Source organism: Capra hircus, chromosome 2 (assembly GCF_001704415.2).
Source record: "Capra hircus breed San Clemente chromosome 2, ASM170441v1, whole genome shotgun sequence".
Lineage (NCBI taxonomy): Eukaryota > Metazoa > Chordata > Mammalia > Artiodactyla > Bovidae > Capra > Capra hircus.
Genome location: NC_030809.1, coordinates 36,253,075 through 36,272,656, shown reverse-complemented (window position 1 = coordinate 36,272,656; position 19,582 = coordinate 36,253,075). Strand labels below are relative to the sequence as shown.

The window sequence follows — 19,582 nt, the reverse complement described above, 5'->3', positions numbered from 1 at the left end:
CAGTCAATAAAAGCAGGATATTTTCATAAATTTGCCCAGCCTGTTTTCTGATTTTTAGGAATTTTAATCAGGGCTCAGAGATAAGTACATCTGAAGTAGGTGTAAGGGTAAGTAATATATTTTAACTAACAGAAGGGCTATCAGCAATCTAAAGGAAGCTAGGAAAATTTTACATTTCTTTTGAAAAAAAGTTCATCATGAATGTTACTTCACCATGAGCTCTCTAGATGTCTAATATCTCTATAGAATCTCTCATAAGGTCTATTCTCAAAATTTCTGATTGTACTTCTAAACTTCAGGTCTTACAATAAGTACATCTTTGACTTCCAAAATACATTTTGCCTCAGGATGCTGGGCTCTATAAATATGGATATGTAATTTATCTTTCAAGTGACTCAAAGGAGGAAACAGAGAACAGAAGTGAATGATAAGGGCAAGCGGCCTTCTCTTCACTCCAGTGTTTTGGCTATTTATTCCCCAGTCATCTATGTCAGTATCATTCACAAGGTGGAAGTGGTCTGCAGTTTTGCTCCGACATGCATTCACTCATATTTAAGTTGGATTAAGTTTTATAACAGTATCTCTTTTAGTCTTTTATAATATTACCTATTATTTACTAGGTCCTTAGTATATAGCAAAAATATTTAAACATATCAACCAGATTATTATTGTATTGAATTTGATTCCAAAGAAGTAACCCTCTGAGGTAAGTGTAATATCTCCATTTTATAGATATGGTAACTGAGGTTTAGAAAAATTAAATCACTTTCTCATGCTATCAAGTGGGAATAACTGAGATTTTTTCATCTGGCTGACTATAAATCCAGTGTCCTTGTCCCCTAAACTGCTATGCAATATGGTATACAGGAAACAGTATTATTCTTAGGTTCAGGACATTTAGGTCGAAATCTCAGGTACTACCTGTGTAAATTTAACGACTCTCTTAAATATTTCCTCTGTTTACATTTCCCCGATTGTGGAATGAGGTTAATGATAACTGACTTCTTTAAATTATAGAAATATTGTGAAAATAAATTTTAAAATGGAAATATTTTATAAACTATAAAATCCATGCAAATGAATATTATTCTAAAATTTGAGTCTGCATGTATCAGATATAAGTAAATGTTTGTGGAATTTAAATTTGATATACTCTGTGGAGTAGGCACAGTGACCATTAAGCCAATTTTACATTATTATACTGAGCTTAATTTCCACGCTGGAAAATTAGGTGAATTAAATGACTGTGTGGCTGATGATTTGATAACATGAGCTATGGTTTGATAACTGTCTTACTCAAGACTCTCTACCACTCCAACTTGGTGGCAAGTAACAAAACTAGTTCAAATGTATTAGAATATTGCATTTATTAAGGTCCCCAAAGAAAGAAGTACATCTGGACATCAGGAAGACCAGAGAACGAGGAAGCAAAAATGGTCAAAATCATTCTCTCTCCAATTATCCTTTGCCTCTGCATGGCTGATTTATTTTTTGGTGTCACTGAGGACTGGTTATTTCTCCTTCTCATTAATAGACATGGCTCCAAAACAGACATCTCAACTAAGTATAGTCTCTCTTTCAGATTCTGACATGGTGTAACCAGCACCTGTTGATCCCAAGTTCAAATTCTCTAGAAAGAGAATCTGATTGGCCCAGCCTGGATTAATTATCTATTATAGGACTTCTTAACCTTTGGTATTATTAACATTGTCTGCTGAATAATTATTCTTTGCTTGGGATATGTAGAGTGAGGCTCTCCTGTATTTGTAGGATGCCATTAAAACATTTTGTCCACTATCACAGTGAATGCATTTCACATAGTAACCCAATATTACTTTAGAATCCTGCTTAAAATTCTTGCTAAAACATTGCTTCCATAAAACATTGCTTTTCTTAAATAACTTAAGTCTATACTTTTCATCCAACAGTACAAGAAATTTCCACAATATCTAATACTTGTATGTTCAAATTTTTAAATAATATTTTCTGTGTTTTCTATGCTAAAAAAAGAAATACATTTCAAATAGCTTCTACACTCTTTTCCATTTATTATTTCAGCTGTTGTTATTACAGCAGGAAGAAAATTTTTTACCATTTATATGGAGCATTTTGTGTTTTCTTTTAAAAGAAAACATTTATCCTTAAGATTAGCAAAAGTTCAGTGCTGATTTAAGCATCACAACTTTAAGAATGTTAAAACATCAGATATTTGTCTTTATGTTCAGTATGCTTTGTTTTTAAATATCTTAGCAGTGATATTCTCCTCATATTTATCTTAATAACTAATACAAAAAATAATATATACTAAGATACATTGTGTTTAATAGGGAATCTATATTTATAATTCACAGTTTTTATCTCTGTGCCAAGAACAGAGTGGGTACACAGTATCCTTTTCCTTTTTTCTTTCTCCAGTGAATGGATAGTCAGGTTGCTGCTGCTGGGGCTGCTAAGTCACATCAGTTGTGTCCGACTCTATGCAACCCCATAGATGGCAACCCACCAGGCTCCTCTGTCCCTGGGATTCTCCAGGCAAGAACACTGGAGTGGGTTGCCATTTGCTTCTCCAAAGCATGAAAGTGAAAAGTGAAAGTGAAGTTGCTCAGTCGTGTCCAACTCTTAGTGACCCCATGGACTATAGCCCACCAGGCTCCTCCATCCATGGGATTTTCCAGGCAAGAGTACTGGAGTAGGGTGCCATTGCCTTCTCCAGGTTACTGTTTGGGAAAAGCACTGAAATAGTCAGTTAACCTGAAATTCAGTTAATTATCATTTTGTATACATTTGGATTTCCTACTTCCTCTGATGTACAGACTCTGAGGTCATTGTTAATATCACCACATCTGTACTGTATCATTAATCTAGAAACCACAAAGAAATATAAGAAATGATTATATGTTTCACTTGAAAGCAATGAAATTAGGCAGTTTACTTACATAGAAACTAGTCTATCACACAGAAACAAAGCTCATTTTCAGGTTTCTGATAACCAGAAGTGTGAAAAGCTTCAATTATTAAAATTACTTGACCATTTCAAGCCTGTTTTCTCACTGTTGAACACTTACAAGTCTGGCAATGATTCTCTGTGGGTCCCCAGCATCGGCCAGTACAGGACTTATGGCAACGTCCACCTGTAGAATGGGAAAAAGCATGTGTGTATTATAATCTTTAATCTTTCACTCTGACTAGGAGCTAACATTGCAAAGGAAATATTCCTACTTCTTTACGAGGATTTTTATGTCATACTAGAGTTGAAACATAGCTCATAAAATGCCCACTTAAGTAGCAAAATTTGAATGTCAAATACATATGAAGCAGAGAAATACAATCTCTTGATATTCAAAATCCTCTCACCATTTTACAAAAAAAGGAAATACATGACTTTGTGAATGCTCCTGGATAGTCAGAAGTAAATATTTACATGAAATAAGCTTTACTTCGACTAGACTACTGAATATTTCTTTTCTACTGATTTTTCTACTTGATATAAATTCAAAAGTTCACAGCCCACTAATATCAACAGACATTAAGGATTAAATCAATAGTTTAAAAGAAGGTGGAGTCTATGAAAACAAAAATATATTACAAACATAGGATAAACCTTCAGAAAAAAAAGGTTGTTTACATAATTTAGATTATCTCTTTTTGTCAAAGGTCTTTTATATCTTTAAAAATTATTGAAATACAGCTGATTTACAATGTTGTATTAGTTTCAGGTGTACAGCAAAGAGATTCAGTTGTACAAATATGTGTGTGTGTGTGTGTGTGTATGTATATATATATTTACATTCTCTTTCATCACAGGTTTTTACAAGATATTGAGTATCACTTTTACGCTACACAGAAAGTCCTGGCTTGTTATCTGTTTTTTATATAGTAGTGTGTACATTTTCCCACTCCAGTGTTCTTGCCTGGAGAATCCCAGGGGCGGGGGAGCCTGGTGGGCCGCCGTCTATGGGGTCACACAGTCAGACACGACTGAAGCGACTCGGCAGCAGCAGCAGCAGCAGTGCATATTTTAATAAAAAACTCCTAATTTATCCCTCCCCCTTCCCCTTTGGTAACCATCAGTTTGCACTCTGTCTTTTTAAAACTTTTTCTTGAGGTATAATTAATGTACAGTATTAATAAGTTTCAGGTGTATGTCACAATGATTCACAATTTTTAAAGGTTATTTTCCATTTATAGTTATGAAACAATATTAGTTATATCCTTGTGGAGGAGGACATTCAGAGGTTGTGTCTGAGTTGACCTGTAAGCTGAACCTGGGCGATCAGAGGCTTCTCACCTGCTTCCCTGTCCTTGAAATGTATGTCCCTCTGACTATTCTCATGCTAGCAGCTGTTTCAAGGACATAGCCTTGAGAGAGAAAGGTGTTGTTGAGACCATCTGGACTAAGTAAGTGACCAAATTTAGTTAAGACCTTAATGCAAACTTTTAAGACTCTGACAGGCGGATGCTGAAATCTACTTATCTTGCTGCTGCCCAAGACAAGTCTCATACCTAAGTCACCTAGCTTATGAAACTTGTCACCTACAAATCTGGTGTGGGCTGCCTCTTTCTTCCATCTCTCCTTGCCCTTTGTGTACAGGTGCCAATTTGCAAACCAACACTTTATATAAATATTTCAAGTATTGAAAAGAATTATTTTATTTTTGAAAGTTTAATTTCAATTATTTTTCTAATATCCTCTTCTAAAACTCTTATTGATACTACTTTCTCAAATATCAGCCTTTATTTCCTGTGGCCTCATTTTCCTTTTAATGATGCTACTATGGGTACTGGACTCAGTGATAAAAAGCTGTCCCACAGAGAAATTCCCTACAATCACAACAAAAGAATATCAGCTAGAAGAAATCATGTATAATGACTTCCCTTGAAGTTTGCTGTTGAATTTCATAGGTTCATTCCAAACTTTTGTGAGTACAAGGAAATGGAATGGGCTTATCTTTAGGGAAAAGTGGACATGAAAATGTATCAAAGATAAAAGCATTTCTATAACACACTGTCTATTAAACCTTTATTGTTAATTTTCTAATATAAATTGTGAATGGCTACATGCCTATCAAGATGTTCACTTTAACATAGCTAACTACATTGTAAAAAATTATGGAATAAGGTTATATCAAAGGTTTCCATCTTTCCTTGACCCACAGTTTTTAACTGTTCCTTTAATTTTAATTTCTTTTTCGATGTGGACGTTATTACAACTGGGGCATTTTTGTTTGTTTGTTTTTGTTTCTCTTTATGAGACTGTATGGACCTAGCATGTTAAAGGCTTCCACGGCTAAGGGACAGATTCAGCAGATACCTTTCAAAGGCTGAACCTCAGACCATCCTACTGGTCTACTCTTCCACAAGTGAATAGCACTATTTTCAAATTAATGTAATACGTAAGCTCAATCTCAGCCACACTCTTAGAAGTATCAAGATCCTGGCCCCAGTGGAGTTTATTTAAAGCAATTCTGTTTGTGAAGCACTGTTACTGACATCACCAGCATATAATATCCTGTCACTCTGCCATCTGTTTATTTAAATCCAAACACATTATAACTACATAATGCAAGCTCATTCTAGCTGACAGGAAAAGAACTCCATCTGGCCTGAACAATATAACTTTAATCAGTGATAATGATAATTATTATTAAAAACTGACTGGAGTTCTTTTGTATAAAGCTAATAAATCTAAATTGATTTATACCAGCGGAAATTAGAAAGGACTGTGAGACAAAATGAAAAGCATTGCAAACTTTTTCTGAGTACAAACTTTTTTGAGAAAGTGGTTTAAAATGTTAATGTCTTTCTTTAGATATGTTAAAATCCTTTAAATTGACCCATTAAGTAGTCTGTTAATTTTCTGAAGCAGAGGATGAGCTATCCTTTATTTATTACTATTTTTTTTATTTTTACTTTATTTTACTTTACAGTACTGTATTGGTTTTGCCATACATTGACATGAATCCAGGAATATGGTTTAGCTTCTGCAGATTTTTCAGGATTTTCAAAAGTCTACAGTTCTTTTTATTCCTCCCCTTCGGATTTTAGATCCTTTAATCTACGACTTCTCTAATAGTGTTTGGTTTTAATAAAATATTTAGCTTTATTTATTGTGAATGAACAACTATCTGTAGCTGTTAAAATATGCTGAGTAATATTAGACATGTTAAAATATTCAATGGATCCCCTTTAATTGGATTACATATTTTTTAATCTTATTCTTACAGTTTCAATTTACAATTTCAAGGCCTACTCTCATATTTAGTACAAAAGTAGTATTACTAGAAGTTTTTTTATGATTCTTATCAAAATGTGACGGCAAGACACATTTAGTTGGGCATAGGTGATATAGTGCCTGCACACACACAGAAGTTTTAAATATTAATAATTTACCTATGATGTCTATGAGCTGTTAAGACATTTTATTTGGTAGTTTCCATTTTTCACTCATATTAAAACAAAAATATTAATCACTCCTAAAAGAGGAACCTAGCAATGCTTCTTTTCCAAGGTTTTACTCAGACTTAGATTCCCTCCATCCCTTTTGGAAACCAATTGAAGGTGATCACTTGGCCCACACATTTCAAGTTCTATAATGACAGGTGTGCTGGAGGACCGTGAATTGAATCTGCTGCTCCTGAATCAATGGCTGCTCCTTCTGTCCTGTCCTTCATTTCACTGTTTCTAGATCTCTGCGCCTCTTGGTATCCATTCAGGCACTCAGCAGTTCAGCTTTTGGTTTTCAAAACTGTGTGATATTGAGCACTTGGGCTAACTTGGTTTGATTCTTGCAGTCAACTGAGTAATGTAGTTTTACGGAGCGTCCCAGGTGGCTCAGTGGTAAAGGATCCTCCTGCCAAGGCAGGAGACGCAGGTTTGAGCTCTGGGTCAGGAAGATCCCCGAAAAAGGAAATGGCAACCCACTTCAATGTGCTTCCCTGGAAAATCCCACGGACAGAGAGGCCTGGTAGGGTACAGTCCATGGTGTTGCAAAGAGTCGACCACAAGTTAGCAACATGATGCAGGTAGTTTTAGGGACTATTATGTCTAATTTTTTAAAAAAATCTGTTTTTAGCTTTTTTTCTAACATTTTTGCTGCCCAGAAGTGTCTCCTTAGAAATTATTCATCCAGAACTGGGGAAAAAAAAATTATGCTAACTTTTTTCCTCCTATTTTCCTCTCATCCATCTATTTGTAATTATTTCTTGAATACCGTCTATATCTGTGTATCAGGAACTATGAGACATATTCAAATTAAGCTGAAACAGACATGGTTACTATTCTAAGAAAATTCAGGCTTAATTCAGCATTATTATGAAGGGAAAGGTTTTAGTTATGTTATATCTGATGTTCACCCTCTATGTGTTTAAAGAAAGAAGTCAATATATCTGATTTTTTCAATAGCCACTCCCCACTCCCCAGCTCAAGAAGAAAGAGTTGGACAAAACCAGGCTGTGGTGGATCATTGCCAATGTAAAGCCTGGTAGCTCCAAAGTCCACTATGTTCCTCATATATGATTTATCTACATAACGCCTAAAATGAGATCTGCCCAGAGCATTCCAGTGGAGAGAATAAATGTGACCTCTTATTGTTTGTGTCCCAACAGAAATGTTAATACTTTAACTATGGCTTATTGTCTTACTCAAAACCTTCTTTCTGTCATCTGTTCCCAAATGAGCAGTACCACAGGATGCCTGATTCCTTGGGAAAAGAAACTGTATATGTCAACAATATTTTAGTGTCACTTCGTTTTATAAACTACGTCTCCAGTTCAATTCAGTCGCTCAGTCGTGTCCGACTCTTTGCGATCCCATGAATCGCAGCACGCCAGGCCTTCCTGTTCATCACCAACTCCCAGAGTTCACTCAGACTCACGTTCATCAAGTCAGTGATGCCATCCAGCCATCTCATCCTCTCTCGTCCCCTTCTCCTCCTGCCCCCAATCCCTCCCAGCATCAGAGTCTTTTCCAATAAGTCAGCTCTTCACATGAGGTAGCCAAAGAATTGGAGTTTCAGCTTTAGCATCAGTCCTTCCAATGAACACCCAGGGCTGATCTCCTTTAGAATGGACTGGTTGGATTTCCTTGCAGTCTAAGGGACTCTCAAGAGTTTTCTCCAACATCTCAGTTCAAAAGCATCAATTCTTTGGTGCTCAGCTTTCTTCACAGTCCAACTCTCACATTCATACATGACCAATGGAAAAACCATATCCTTGACTAGACGGACCTTTGTTGGCAAAGTAATGTCTCTGCTTTTCAATATGCTGTGTAGGTTGGTCATAAATTTCCTTCCAAGGAGTAAGCGTCTTTTAATTTCATGGCTGCTATGAAATTTTGAAGCCCCCAAAATAAAGTCTGACACTGTTTCCACTGTTTCCCCATCTATTTCCCATGAAGTGATGGGACAGGATGCCATGATCATTTTCTGAATGTTGAGCTTTAAACCAACTTTTTCCCTCTCCTCTTTCACTTTCATCAAGAGGCTTTTTAGTTCCTCTTCACTTTCTGCCATAAGGCTGGTGTCATTTGCATATCTGAGGTTATTGATATTTCTCCTGGCAATCTTGATTCCAGCTTGTGCTTCCTCCAGCCAAGCATTTCTCATGATGTGCTCTGCATATAAGTTAAATAAGCAGGATGACAATATACAGCCTTGACGTACTCCTTTTCCTATTTGGAACCAGTCTGTTGTTCCACGTCCAGTTTTGTTGCTCTCTGACCTGCGTATAGGTTTCTCAAGAGGCAGGTCAGGTGGTCTGGTATTCCCATCTCTTACAGAATTTTCCATAGTTTATTGTGATCCACACAGTCAACTTCTCCAGTAGTTTGTTTTTAAAAGGAGAACAGGAAAAAGGAGAAACTAGACACTGGCTTATGTAAATGGGTGAAACATTTAGGTGCACTGAGCCTTTGCCAATGCTATCAAAATCTGCCTATCTCCATGTTTCAATCAACTACATCATTTTTTTCATTATTTATTGTGATAATACTTTTAAAACTATTTTGGAAAATCTACTGCTTAAAAATAAGAACCTGATGTTTCTATTCACTTTAGTGATAGCGTAGTTATTTAAATTAATATTTCTATTTTCTGTCATTCTGACTCAGTTGAAGATCTTTACAAAACAAAAATTAAAAAAAATATTTTCTGTCACTTTAACAAATAATTTAAAAATAAGTGCTGATTATTGCATATAAGCGTTATTTCAATTCACAGGCAATCACCTCTGCTTGTCAATCCATTATGCATCAATCTCATGCTCATGCCCTGGAGGAGGAAATGGCAGCCCACTCCAGTATTCTTGCCTGGGGAATCCTAAGGACAGATGAGCCTAGTGGGCCACAGTCCACGGGGTCACAAAGAGTCGGACACAACTGAAGCAACTGAGAAGTTAACACATAGGACTAAATTTAATCTTTTATGCTTGTCCAGCAGATTTTGTATTCTTTTTTAGCAGCTAGAGTCCCTAAGCCACTTTGATAATTTTCAGTTCAGTCACTCAGTCATGTCCAGTTGTTTGTGACCCCATAGACTGCAGGACTCCAGGCCTCCCTGTCCATCACCAACTCCTGGAGTTTACTCAAACTCATGTCCATGGATAATTTTAAGAGTCATAAATTCATGTTGGAAGCTTTGCTTGTTTGTGAAACTGCCTGACAGCAGGGACAGGATTTAATATGCACCTCTGTACTGCCTTATGCAAGTAATATGCTGGGACAGTTGAAGAGTTACAAAATATAAAGCCACTGGCAACCATAAAAGATTATATTCCCAAACTGCCCCTAGCTAAAAGGTGATGCTGTTGCATCCCTGGATTCTTCTTTCAGTTCTTTTAAAAACTGGCATTCTTGACTTCTTAACACTACATTTACTGGAGAAAGAGTGAGAGAACAGTATCTTTTTTATGACCATATATTTCAAAAAAGTAAAGTGAAACATTTTTGAAAGTCTACACTAAACCAGTTCCTTTTCTTGACCAGACCATAAAAAGACGAATGAGTCAGTGTTCTGCCCTCAAGGAGCTTTCAAGGACCAGGAAATAGGCAGGAATATAGGCAAATAAATATGATAATCAAAAACATGGGTATGCATAATGTATAGAAAAAATGAATTTAAAGAAGTATCTTCATAGGAGGCGGGCATTTCAGTTGGGCTTGGCTTTCTTGTTTGTCCAGCAGAAAAGGAGGAGGAGGGAGAACAGCTCCAGGCTGAATGGTTAACCTAAACAATGACACAGAGACATGGATGTGCACAACTCTTTGGGGCCATAATGAATACTTTATGGTCCCTTGAGCAATTTGAATAGAAATTGTCGTTGAAGTATGAGCTTATAAAGCATCTTGAAAGTCTTCACTGATGTTTATTCTGCACAGGTGTTATGGTGTTGGTCAAGGTTTTTGAGCTTTGAAAAGATGTGATTTGACTTGCAAGGTAGAAGGTGTCGGGGTATGATTCCTAAAAGTTAGTGCTGACATTTGAGTAGCTTGTGCAAAATGCTGATTTCATAGTCTGCGATGAGGTATAGAAATCCGTTTTTAAAAAGTGATTCCAGGGATTCCAAGGATAATGTATCTACAATAACAAAGCATATAGATAAAAGTACAATACTTTGGCATACAATTCCAAACTCTACTAACATCATGGCCATATTTTGTGACAGATCTGATCAGCTGCTTGGTAACTAAATGTACAGAATTAAACAATGTGAAAATCTAGTAATCTCTCATTTTCAGTGTTTACTCTGATTTGTGAATATATTTCCATTAATTTGCATTTTTGTTTCCCTCCGGAGTTCTAGAAAATACATAGCCTTTATTTTCAAATTTAAATAATTATAAATCACCCTTATGATAGTAAAGTCACAAGATGATTCCAACAAATGATGTATTAGTAGGTTTTAATGATATTAATGTAATGTGAGATTGCTCTTTTTATCAGATGTTAATATTTCCCTTATTCCTATCTGACAGTTCTCACTGTCATGTGTTTATTTATCCTCACAATTTGTTCTATAGACTTACTTCACATTTTCATATAGTCTTAATTCAATCTTCCTATCTTTATGATTTGAAAGCTAATTATTGAATGGAAACTTTATTATTATAGATTTTGCTCTTCAGAAAAAAATTGAACAGGTATTTTCACTGACTAGAGAGACAAAGTTAAAAATTAAATATATATATATATATATATATATATATATATATATATGTATGTATATGGAATTCTTCACCTTCCCTGGTGGCTCAGACAGTAAAGAACCTGCCTGCAATGCAGGAGACCTGGGTTCGATCCCTGGGTTGAGAAGATTCCTTGAAGAAGGCAATGGCAACCCATCCCAGCATTCTTGCCTGGAAAATCCCATGGACAGAGGAGCCTGGTGGGTTACAGTCCATGGGGTCACAAAGAATTGGACACAACTGAGTGACTAACACTTCACTTCACTTCACTTCACCTAGCAGCAAATTAAAACAAAACTTGATGTTTAAATTGTTTTACTAATTACTGTATTGAAAAAGAAATGTCATGTCAACCTCATTAACATTTTTATAAGGAGCATCATGTTATTCATTTCATGCAACCTAAGTGAAAGGATTGAGAGTAACATATCTATTCATGTGATCAAGAGTAATTTTTAACAGAAGGGTGAAATATATCAAGTTCATTCTTCAACACTTCTATCCACCCTTTCCCTGTAAGTTCAACAACCACGGACAAATCTATGATCACCAAAGCACACAGTAAAAGTCCATTACCATCTCAGAGAGGATTACAGAGGAAAAGCTGATAGACTGACCAGTTAGTGTGGCACACAGAATTGCAAAGGTTTCAAAATACTGAGCCTACTTAGCAAATTTTGGCTTCTTCTGAGGTCTTCTGTAAACACATAGGCAGGTCTAGCATAGGTATGATAATAGCAGAAACCCCAGGTACAAATAGAAGCCTGGGGAAAGTGAGGTGGGAAAACTGATAAGAGTATCATTTTTCAAAACCTCTTTAAATCATACATAATAATGAAAACCAGGTACTCTGTTGGCATGTTGAATTCAGATGTTTCTATCTACAGAATCTAAGAGAATGGACTGATCTACACAAATTTCAGTGTCAAAGAGAAATTTGATGATAACCTATTTAGAACATAAGATTGTTACTTATTTACATCCATAGCCTCATGTGAACTTAAGAGTGACTGACAGAAGTAATCTAATACATATTATGTCAAATGAATAGACTAAAGGAATTCTTACTAAAGGAATTTAATTTCTCATTGAATGGAAAGGTCTGATACAATGCTATCTATGATACTACTATTCTGTATATTTTATATTTTCCCAGCATACGAACAGAGACAAACTTTAAAGAGAACCATAGCAAAAAAGCCAACATGTTCCCTTGTTGGGTTTTTTTTTCCTATGATTTTTGGAAAAGTCATACTATCAATAACAAAAATGATTCACATTATAATACATTTTTTTAATTTCCTGAATAACTAGAAGCTTTCATATTTGATAATGGCAAAGATTTCTATCAAATTAAGCAATTATAAAGCATCAATTCATATTTGTTCATAGCTGTGAACATAGAATATAATTCCCCCTACTGAGGAACAGAATTAGTTCCAATCAATGTCAAATGTCATATTAAACATATAATAAGATGGAGTCTGAATTAAGGACCTTACTAGCAGACTTAAAAGAATATATTTAGATATGTCTGCTATTTGCAATCAATAATAGTGATAATCAGTAGATTTATGAGCACTTATAATGAACCAGCCAGGGCGACCAGGAACATCCCCAGAGTATCCTCCATCCTAGATAGAGTGTAGTCTATTTAGATATTCCCTTGGAGGTCTGCAGTGTCCAGCTTGATCAGCCTTATGTGGTTGAAATTTTTAGGAATGCTCTAAATATTTTATGTATATTAACACAGTCAATCCTCATATAATCCTAGTAGGTTAAATTCTCTAAAATTTACATATCCAGACCACGTAGGAACAGTTTTATGCTTGTAACTCTTTGTAAAATGTCTATACCTGTATGATTAGCAAAAGTTTGAATATTTACATGTCCAACCCTGTATGCAAGACAGCAAAAGAGACACAGATGTATAGAACAGTCTTTCGAACTCTGTGGGAGTGGGAGAGGGTAGGATGATTTGGGAGAATGGAATTGAAACATGTATAATATCATATATGAAATGAATCGCCAGTCCAGGTTCGATGCATGATACTGGATGCTTGGGGCTGGTGCACTGGGACGACCCAGAGGGATGGTACAGGGAGGGAGAAGGGAGGGGGGTTCAGGATGGGGAACACGTGTATACCTGTGGCAGATTTATGTTAATGTATGGATGAAAGTGAAAGAGGAGAGTGAGAAAGTTGGCTTAAAGCTCAATATTCAGAAAACAAAGATCATGGCATCCGGTTCCATCACTTCATGGGAAATAGGTGGGGAAACAGTGTCCGACTTAATTTTTTTGGGCTCCCAAATCACTGCAGATGATGACTGCAGCCATGAAATTAAAAGACGCTTACTCCTTAGAAGAAAAGTTATGACCAACCTAGATAGCACATTACTTTGCAGACTAAGATCCTTCTAGTCAAGGATATGGTTTTTCCTGCGGTCATGTATGGATGTGAGAGTTGAACTGTGAAGAAGGCTGAGCACCGAAGAATTGATGCTTTTGAACTGTGGTGTTGGAGTCCCTTGGACTGCAAAGAGATCCAACCAGTTCATTCTGAAGGAGATCAACCCTGGGATTTCTTTGGAAGGAATGATGCTAAAGCTGAAACTCCAGTACTTTGGCCACCTCATGCGAAGAGTTGACTCATTGGAAAAGATTCTGATGCTGGGAGGGATTGGGGGCAGGAGGAGAAGGGGACGACAGAGGATGAGATGGCTGGATGGCATCACTGACTCGATGGACGTGAGTCTGAGTGAACTCCGGGAGTTGGTGATGGACAGGGAGGCCTGGTGTGCTGCAATTCATGGGGTCGCAAAGAGTCAGACATGACTGAGTGACTGAACTGAACTGAACTGATGGCAAAACCAATACAACGTTGTAAAGTAATTAACCTCCAATTAAAATAAATAAATTTACATTAAAAAATAAAATAAAATGAAAAAAATTTATCCCTGATCTTCCCACCCCCATCAAAAATTTATCCCTGTAAAGCCTTCTTCATCTCAGATAATAGCACAACCTTTTCAGAGATTCATTAGATTTTGAAGTCATTTTCAGCAACTCTTTTTCTGTCACATCCCAGATCCAAATTCACTAGCATATGCAATTGATTCTAACTTTAAAGTACATCTAAGTGTCCAATCATTTTCTAGCACCCACATCACTAAAGCACTATTATTTCTTGCTTGGATTAATGCAATAACCTCCAAACTGGTGTCCTAGTTTCTGCTCTGGCTTCTTTACCATCTCTTCTAAATATATTAGCTGGCGTGGTGCTGTTTATTCCCTAAATTGTGTCCAACTCTTTTGTGACCCCATGGACTGTACCCTGCCAAACTCCTCTGTCTATAGGATTTCCCAGGCAAGAATACTGGAGTGGGTTGCCATTTCCTTTTCCAGGGGAGCTTCCGGACCCAGGTTCAAACCTGCATCTCCTGCAATGCAGGTGGATTCTTAACACTGAGTCACATGATGTTCTTAGACTGGGTCAAATCCCAATAACTTCCATTTTTCTCAAAGTAAAACCCCAAGTTCCTTTTTGATGGTCGTTGAGATCTGAGAATATTTGGTCCTCTCTTCCAGGCTTCCATAACCTTATCTCCTGCTATTCCCTTCCTGGTACACTCTTCTCACTCTCACTCTTGCTGTTTCTAGAAGATAAACAAAATGCATGACTCACTTAGAATTTTTATGCTTTTCTTCCCTGGACCTCTCTTTCTCTGATAGCTTGTAGTCAAATTGTTCACCTGCTCTCTTGTTTCTCCTAGATGCCACCTCTCAATGAGGTCTTCTCTTACCTACATTATTCATATTAAATATTTCAGATGGATTTTGTAGATTTTACTTCTAACACATGTTCAAATTCAAACTATTTAAAATTAAGAAAATATAAAATAAGAAGATAAATATCATCCATAAACTTTGCATTTGATGTTTTTCATTTTTTGAATTATATATATACACTTATATGCATAGTTTATAAATTAATAAAATACTCGACATAGTTTTGTAATCTGCTATTTTCATAGCAGATATATTTCATATTTTATATTGAACATTTTGAAGTGACATTAAACAAGTGTGATTTTTTCTTTTTTTGGCTGTATTTATCTCCTATCATATAGACATACTATAATTCAATTAACCTTTTGGCTTTATGGAACACTTAGGGTATGTAGGAGATCAGTACATGAATTTTAAAAAATACACATTAAAAGGATATCACTAATTTCCTGTCTTATTTTAAAGAAGATTTATAGCTTATGGAGGGATGATCTGGATATCAGAAAGAACTTCACTATGTCCTTTTTTATATGCTTCTGGAAAACACTGATGGAATCTGACACTGATGTGTGGATCTCTAGATGCCTGGTGTATGTATCAGAACACCTGGTAAAAGGACTGATGTCCTGGTGGGCCTAGATTTATGTGCTGGTTCTAGCAGTGTGTCAAAGGCCTCTGTACATACCTATCACAGTTGACCTTTTCATCACAGAGTTGGATAAAACAATGGAATATGCTTGCTGGTTTTGAAAATGACACAAGTCTGGACAAAGCAGTGGTTGTTCACACACAGGATAAAAGTTAAGATTTTAAAAGCACTTGGAAGGTAAAATGAGCCAAAAGTAACAATAAGACATTTAACAGGATCAATATAAATTCCTGCCACATGTGGTTCTAAATTAGTATTTCATGTGAATATCAACAGATAGATACACATATACACAGAGTCTATCTGGCATGGGACGGGTAAGAATTTCATTTCTCTCTCTCTTACTGGCTGTGTCATTCCTTAGCTCCTTAGTTAGGTTAGTTAACTTCTCTATATGTTCTTTTTTTTTTTTTGCTTTTTGTACTTAAGTTATTTCACACATTAAGGCTTACACTGTGTTGTATAATTCAATCTAGATATCATCATCAACCTCACCACATCATCTACAATTTATTAAGCACTTTCTACATTCTAACTAGTAGATGGAGAGCTTTACACATAGTATTTCATTTAATTTATACAATAGCATCATAAGTACTACTATTTGTTCCATTTTATCCATAACAAAACAGAAAACACCCTTTAAATGGAAGAAGAGATTAATTCCTTGATAGCATGTCACTTAGTGTGTTTGTGTCAAAATCTTTTGTTCCTGTCCATTTTAAAATTTCTAATTGACATTTACTTTGATTCTACTGTTTATTTATTGATTCAACTGCAAATGGCAATAAAATGATTGTCAGTTAAATATAAATATATTTTAGCAATTATTATGACAGCATTTTTTGTAACAGAAAATCATAGCCCACAGTTTAGAGAAGATAGAATACTGAAAAATCTATTATTCAAAAGTACTATTGTGCATATAACCAGTTTACAATATTGTCATTTACTGCACTCTGTTCCTATAACTCCTGCTAAATTGCAGAAAACATAAGCTCTGACGTCATTTTCTTTGGGATACAAATAGGAAAAGGAGTACGTCAAGGCTGTATATTGTCACCCTGCTTATTTAACTTATATGCAAGGTACATCATGAGAAATGCTGGGCTGGAAGAAGCACAAGTTGGAATCAAGATTGCTGGGAGAAATATCAATAAACTCTTATATGCAGATGACACAACCCTTATGGCAGAAAGTGAAGAAGAACTAAAAAGCCTCTTGATGCAAGTGAAAGAGGAGAGTGAAAAAGTTGGCTTAAAGCTCAACATTCAGAAAACGAAGATCATGGCATCCAGTCCCATCACTTCATGGCAAATAGATGGGGAAACAGTGGCTGATTTATTTGTTTGGGCTCCAAAATCACTGCAGATGGTGACTGCAGCCATGAAATTAAAAAACACTTACTCCTTTGAAGGAAAGTTATGACCAACCTAGATAGCATATTAAAAAGCAGAGACATTACTTTGCCAACAAAGGTCCATCTCATCTAGTCAAGGCTATGGTTTTTCCAGTAGTCATGTATGGATGTGAGAGTTGGACTATAAAGAAAGCTAAGCACCGAAGAATTGATGCTTTTGAACTGTGGTGTTGGAGAAGACTCTTGAGAGTCCCTTGGACTGCAAGGAGATCCAACCAGTCCATCCTAAAGGAGATCAGCCCTGGATGTTCATTGGAAGGACTGATGTTAAAGGTAAAACTCTAATTCTTTGGCCACCTGATGTGAAGAGCTGACTCATTTGAAAAGACCCCGATGCTTGGAAAGATTGAGCACTAGAGGAGAAGGGGACCACAGAGGATGAGATGGTTGGATGGCATCACCGACTCAATGGACATGAGTTTGGGTAAACTCTGAGAGTTGTTGATGGACAAGGAGGCCTACGGTGTTGTGGTTCATGGGGTCTCAGAGTCCGACACGGCTGAGCGACTGAACTAAACTGAAGTCATTTTTATTTGCATTCAGTTTTTTTAATAAGTATAAATGATTTGTTCATTTTTTAAAATATCAAATATCAGTTTCTAGAATACAAGTGCAAAAATTTTAATCACTCAGTTGTCTCCAACTCTTTGCCACCCATGGACTTAGTCCACCAGGCTCCTCTGACCATGGAGTTCAATTAAGCAAATTAAACATTATAAAGTATTACTAATGATTACATTAAGAACCATTAGCAAACAGAACATAGAAAACATGTATTTCTAACAAAAGTTAGAAATTACAATACTAGTGATCATTAATATTGTTACCTAATAAATCAGTAAGTATAAGGTAAGTTACAAATATATGATCTATTTATTAATATTAAAAGGTAGTATCTTTGACAGCATCAATATTCAAAACATAGGTATAAACTTGGAAGCAAGCAAAAACAAAAATCTGTCTCCCATAAATCAGACTTGCTCTCCAGGCCAGATTTACTTTTGACCTTTGTATTTACATATCTAACTGCTAGTTGGTTATCATAACCTCTATAGCATATGGGCAGTAGAAACTTAATAGATAATAACAACTAAATCAATCATATTTTCTACTAAATTGACCTCTCTTTAAACATTGAATATATATATATAGATATATATATAGATATAGATATAGATATATGTATTGTGCTTGTGCTAAGTTGCTTCAGTCTTGTCTGACTCTGCTATCCTATGGACTGTAGCCCACGAGGCTCCTCTGTTCTCTTTCTCCAAGGCTTTTCCCAAAAAAGACTAAATCAAGTTATTATTTAATATTGAATAGAATTCCTTTGTGCCATATGGTAGGTCTTTATTGGTTATTCATTTTAAATATAGCAGTGTGGACATTAAATCCCATGTTCAGTATTCACTATTTACAGTTGATGGGACCTTAGGCAACAAACTTTACCTGAGTTGACTTTCCTCATTTATAAAATATAGATGATGATACTTGCTTCCTATATATGTTAGAGGTGATTAAGTTGAATGATGTATCTAAAGTATCTGGCATGCAATAAGCATCAATCTGTATTATTTCCTTTCTCTCTCCCTCACAATATTGTATTTAAAACTATAAAGACAAACAAAGAGAGACAGAGATGGAGACGGTCAGCAGAGGTAATACAGAAGACGAAGCAATCTGGAGACAGACATGTTTATGCAGACAGTCGAAATGACCAGTGAGGTATCAAAATCAAGCTATGGGAAAGTGGGAACCTGTGACATCTTAGGAACTTTGACAGGCTTTGTAGTAGGAACAGTGGGTTTCAGAGGTCTCCGCAAGCATTGAGAAGCCATAGTATCAACAGGAATGTTACTAACAATTCAAAAGCAGTTAAATGTCCCTCTACTACTGGAATACCACACTCTTGAATATTTCAGCTCAGTTACATGAAAGGAGGGAGAGGGGGCAGAGAATATTTCAAAGTATGTGACAAAAAGAGAAACACACAGAGGCACAATTCTTTGAATTACTGCAGACAATTACCTTTCATTGATGGTGGGGTCTCTGCCCATCCCATAATGCTCATTTTTGAGACTGCTAGTCAGAGGTGCTAAGGGATCCCCAAGGAATCATAACCTGGTACATGTTCAGTTTATGAGTAGTCTCACATTTGAGAAGCACGGCTCAACAGCCAAAATTCACATGAAAGAACTTTACTCCTCCCAAAGGGTATTTTAAATGGGATCCAAAGTTTTGCCCATAGCCACAATTCTTAATATTAGCTCTCACTCTCTTAAGTCTTTCATTCACTAGAACCCTATCCTCCAAGTTCTCTCTCTCTCTCTCTCTCCATGCCTTCTCCCATCACAAAGCTTTCAATAATCTACTCTTTTCTCATTGTGTTATTATTATGGCATTGACTGACTTTGACATTCTCCCTAAATTGATTTTATTCCATCCAGATCTCTGGTGAAATGATTCTCTGCCCATTTTTTTTTTTGGATGCACTTATATCCTAAGTGTACAATACAACACTCTAGAGAGACTCTGTGTGTGTGTG

General features: G+C 36.1%; 1 protein-coding gene across 4 annotated transcripts in view; it reads right to left on the bottom strand.

Annotated features, from left to right (window-relative positions):
- The window catches only part of ERBB4 (erb-b2 receptor tyrosine kinase 4), a 1,297,156-nt gene that overhangs the window by 369,694 nt on the left and 907,880 nt on the right, over nucleotides 1–19,582 (bottom strand). For all 4 annotated transcript variants that reach the window (XM_005676493.3, XM_005676495.3, XM_005676492.3 and 1 more), the window contains exon 5: nucleotides 3,066–3,131. In XM_005676493.3, the coding sequence (XP_005676550.2) occupies nucleotides 3,066–3,131 (66 nt within the window). The remainder of the gene's footprint in view (nucleotides 1–3,065; nucleotides 3,132–19,582) is intronic.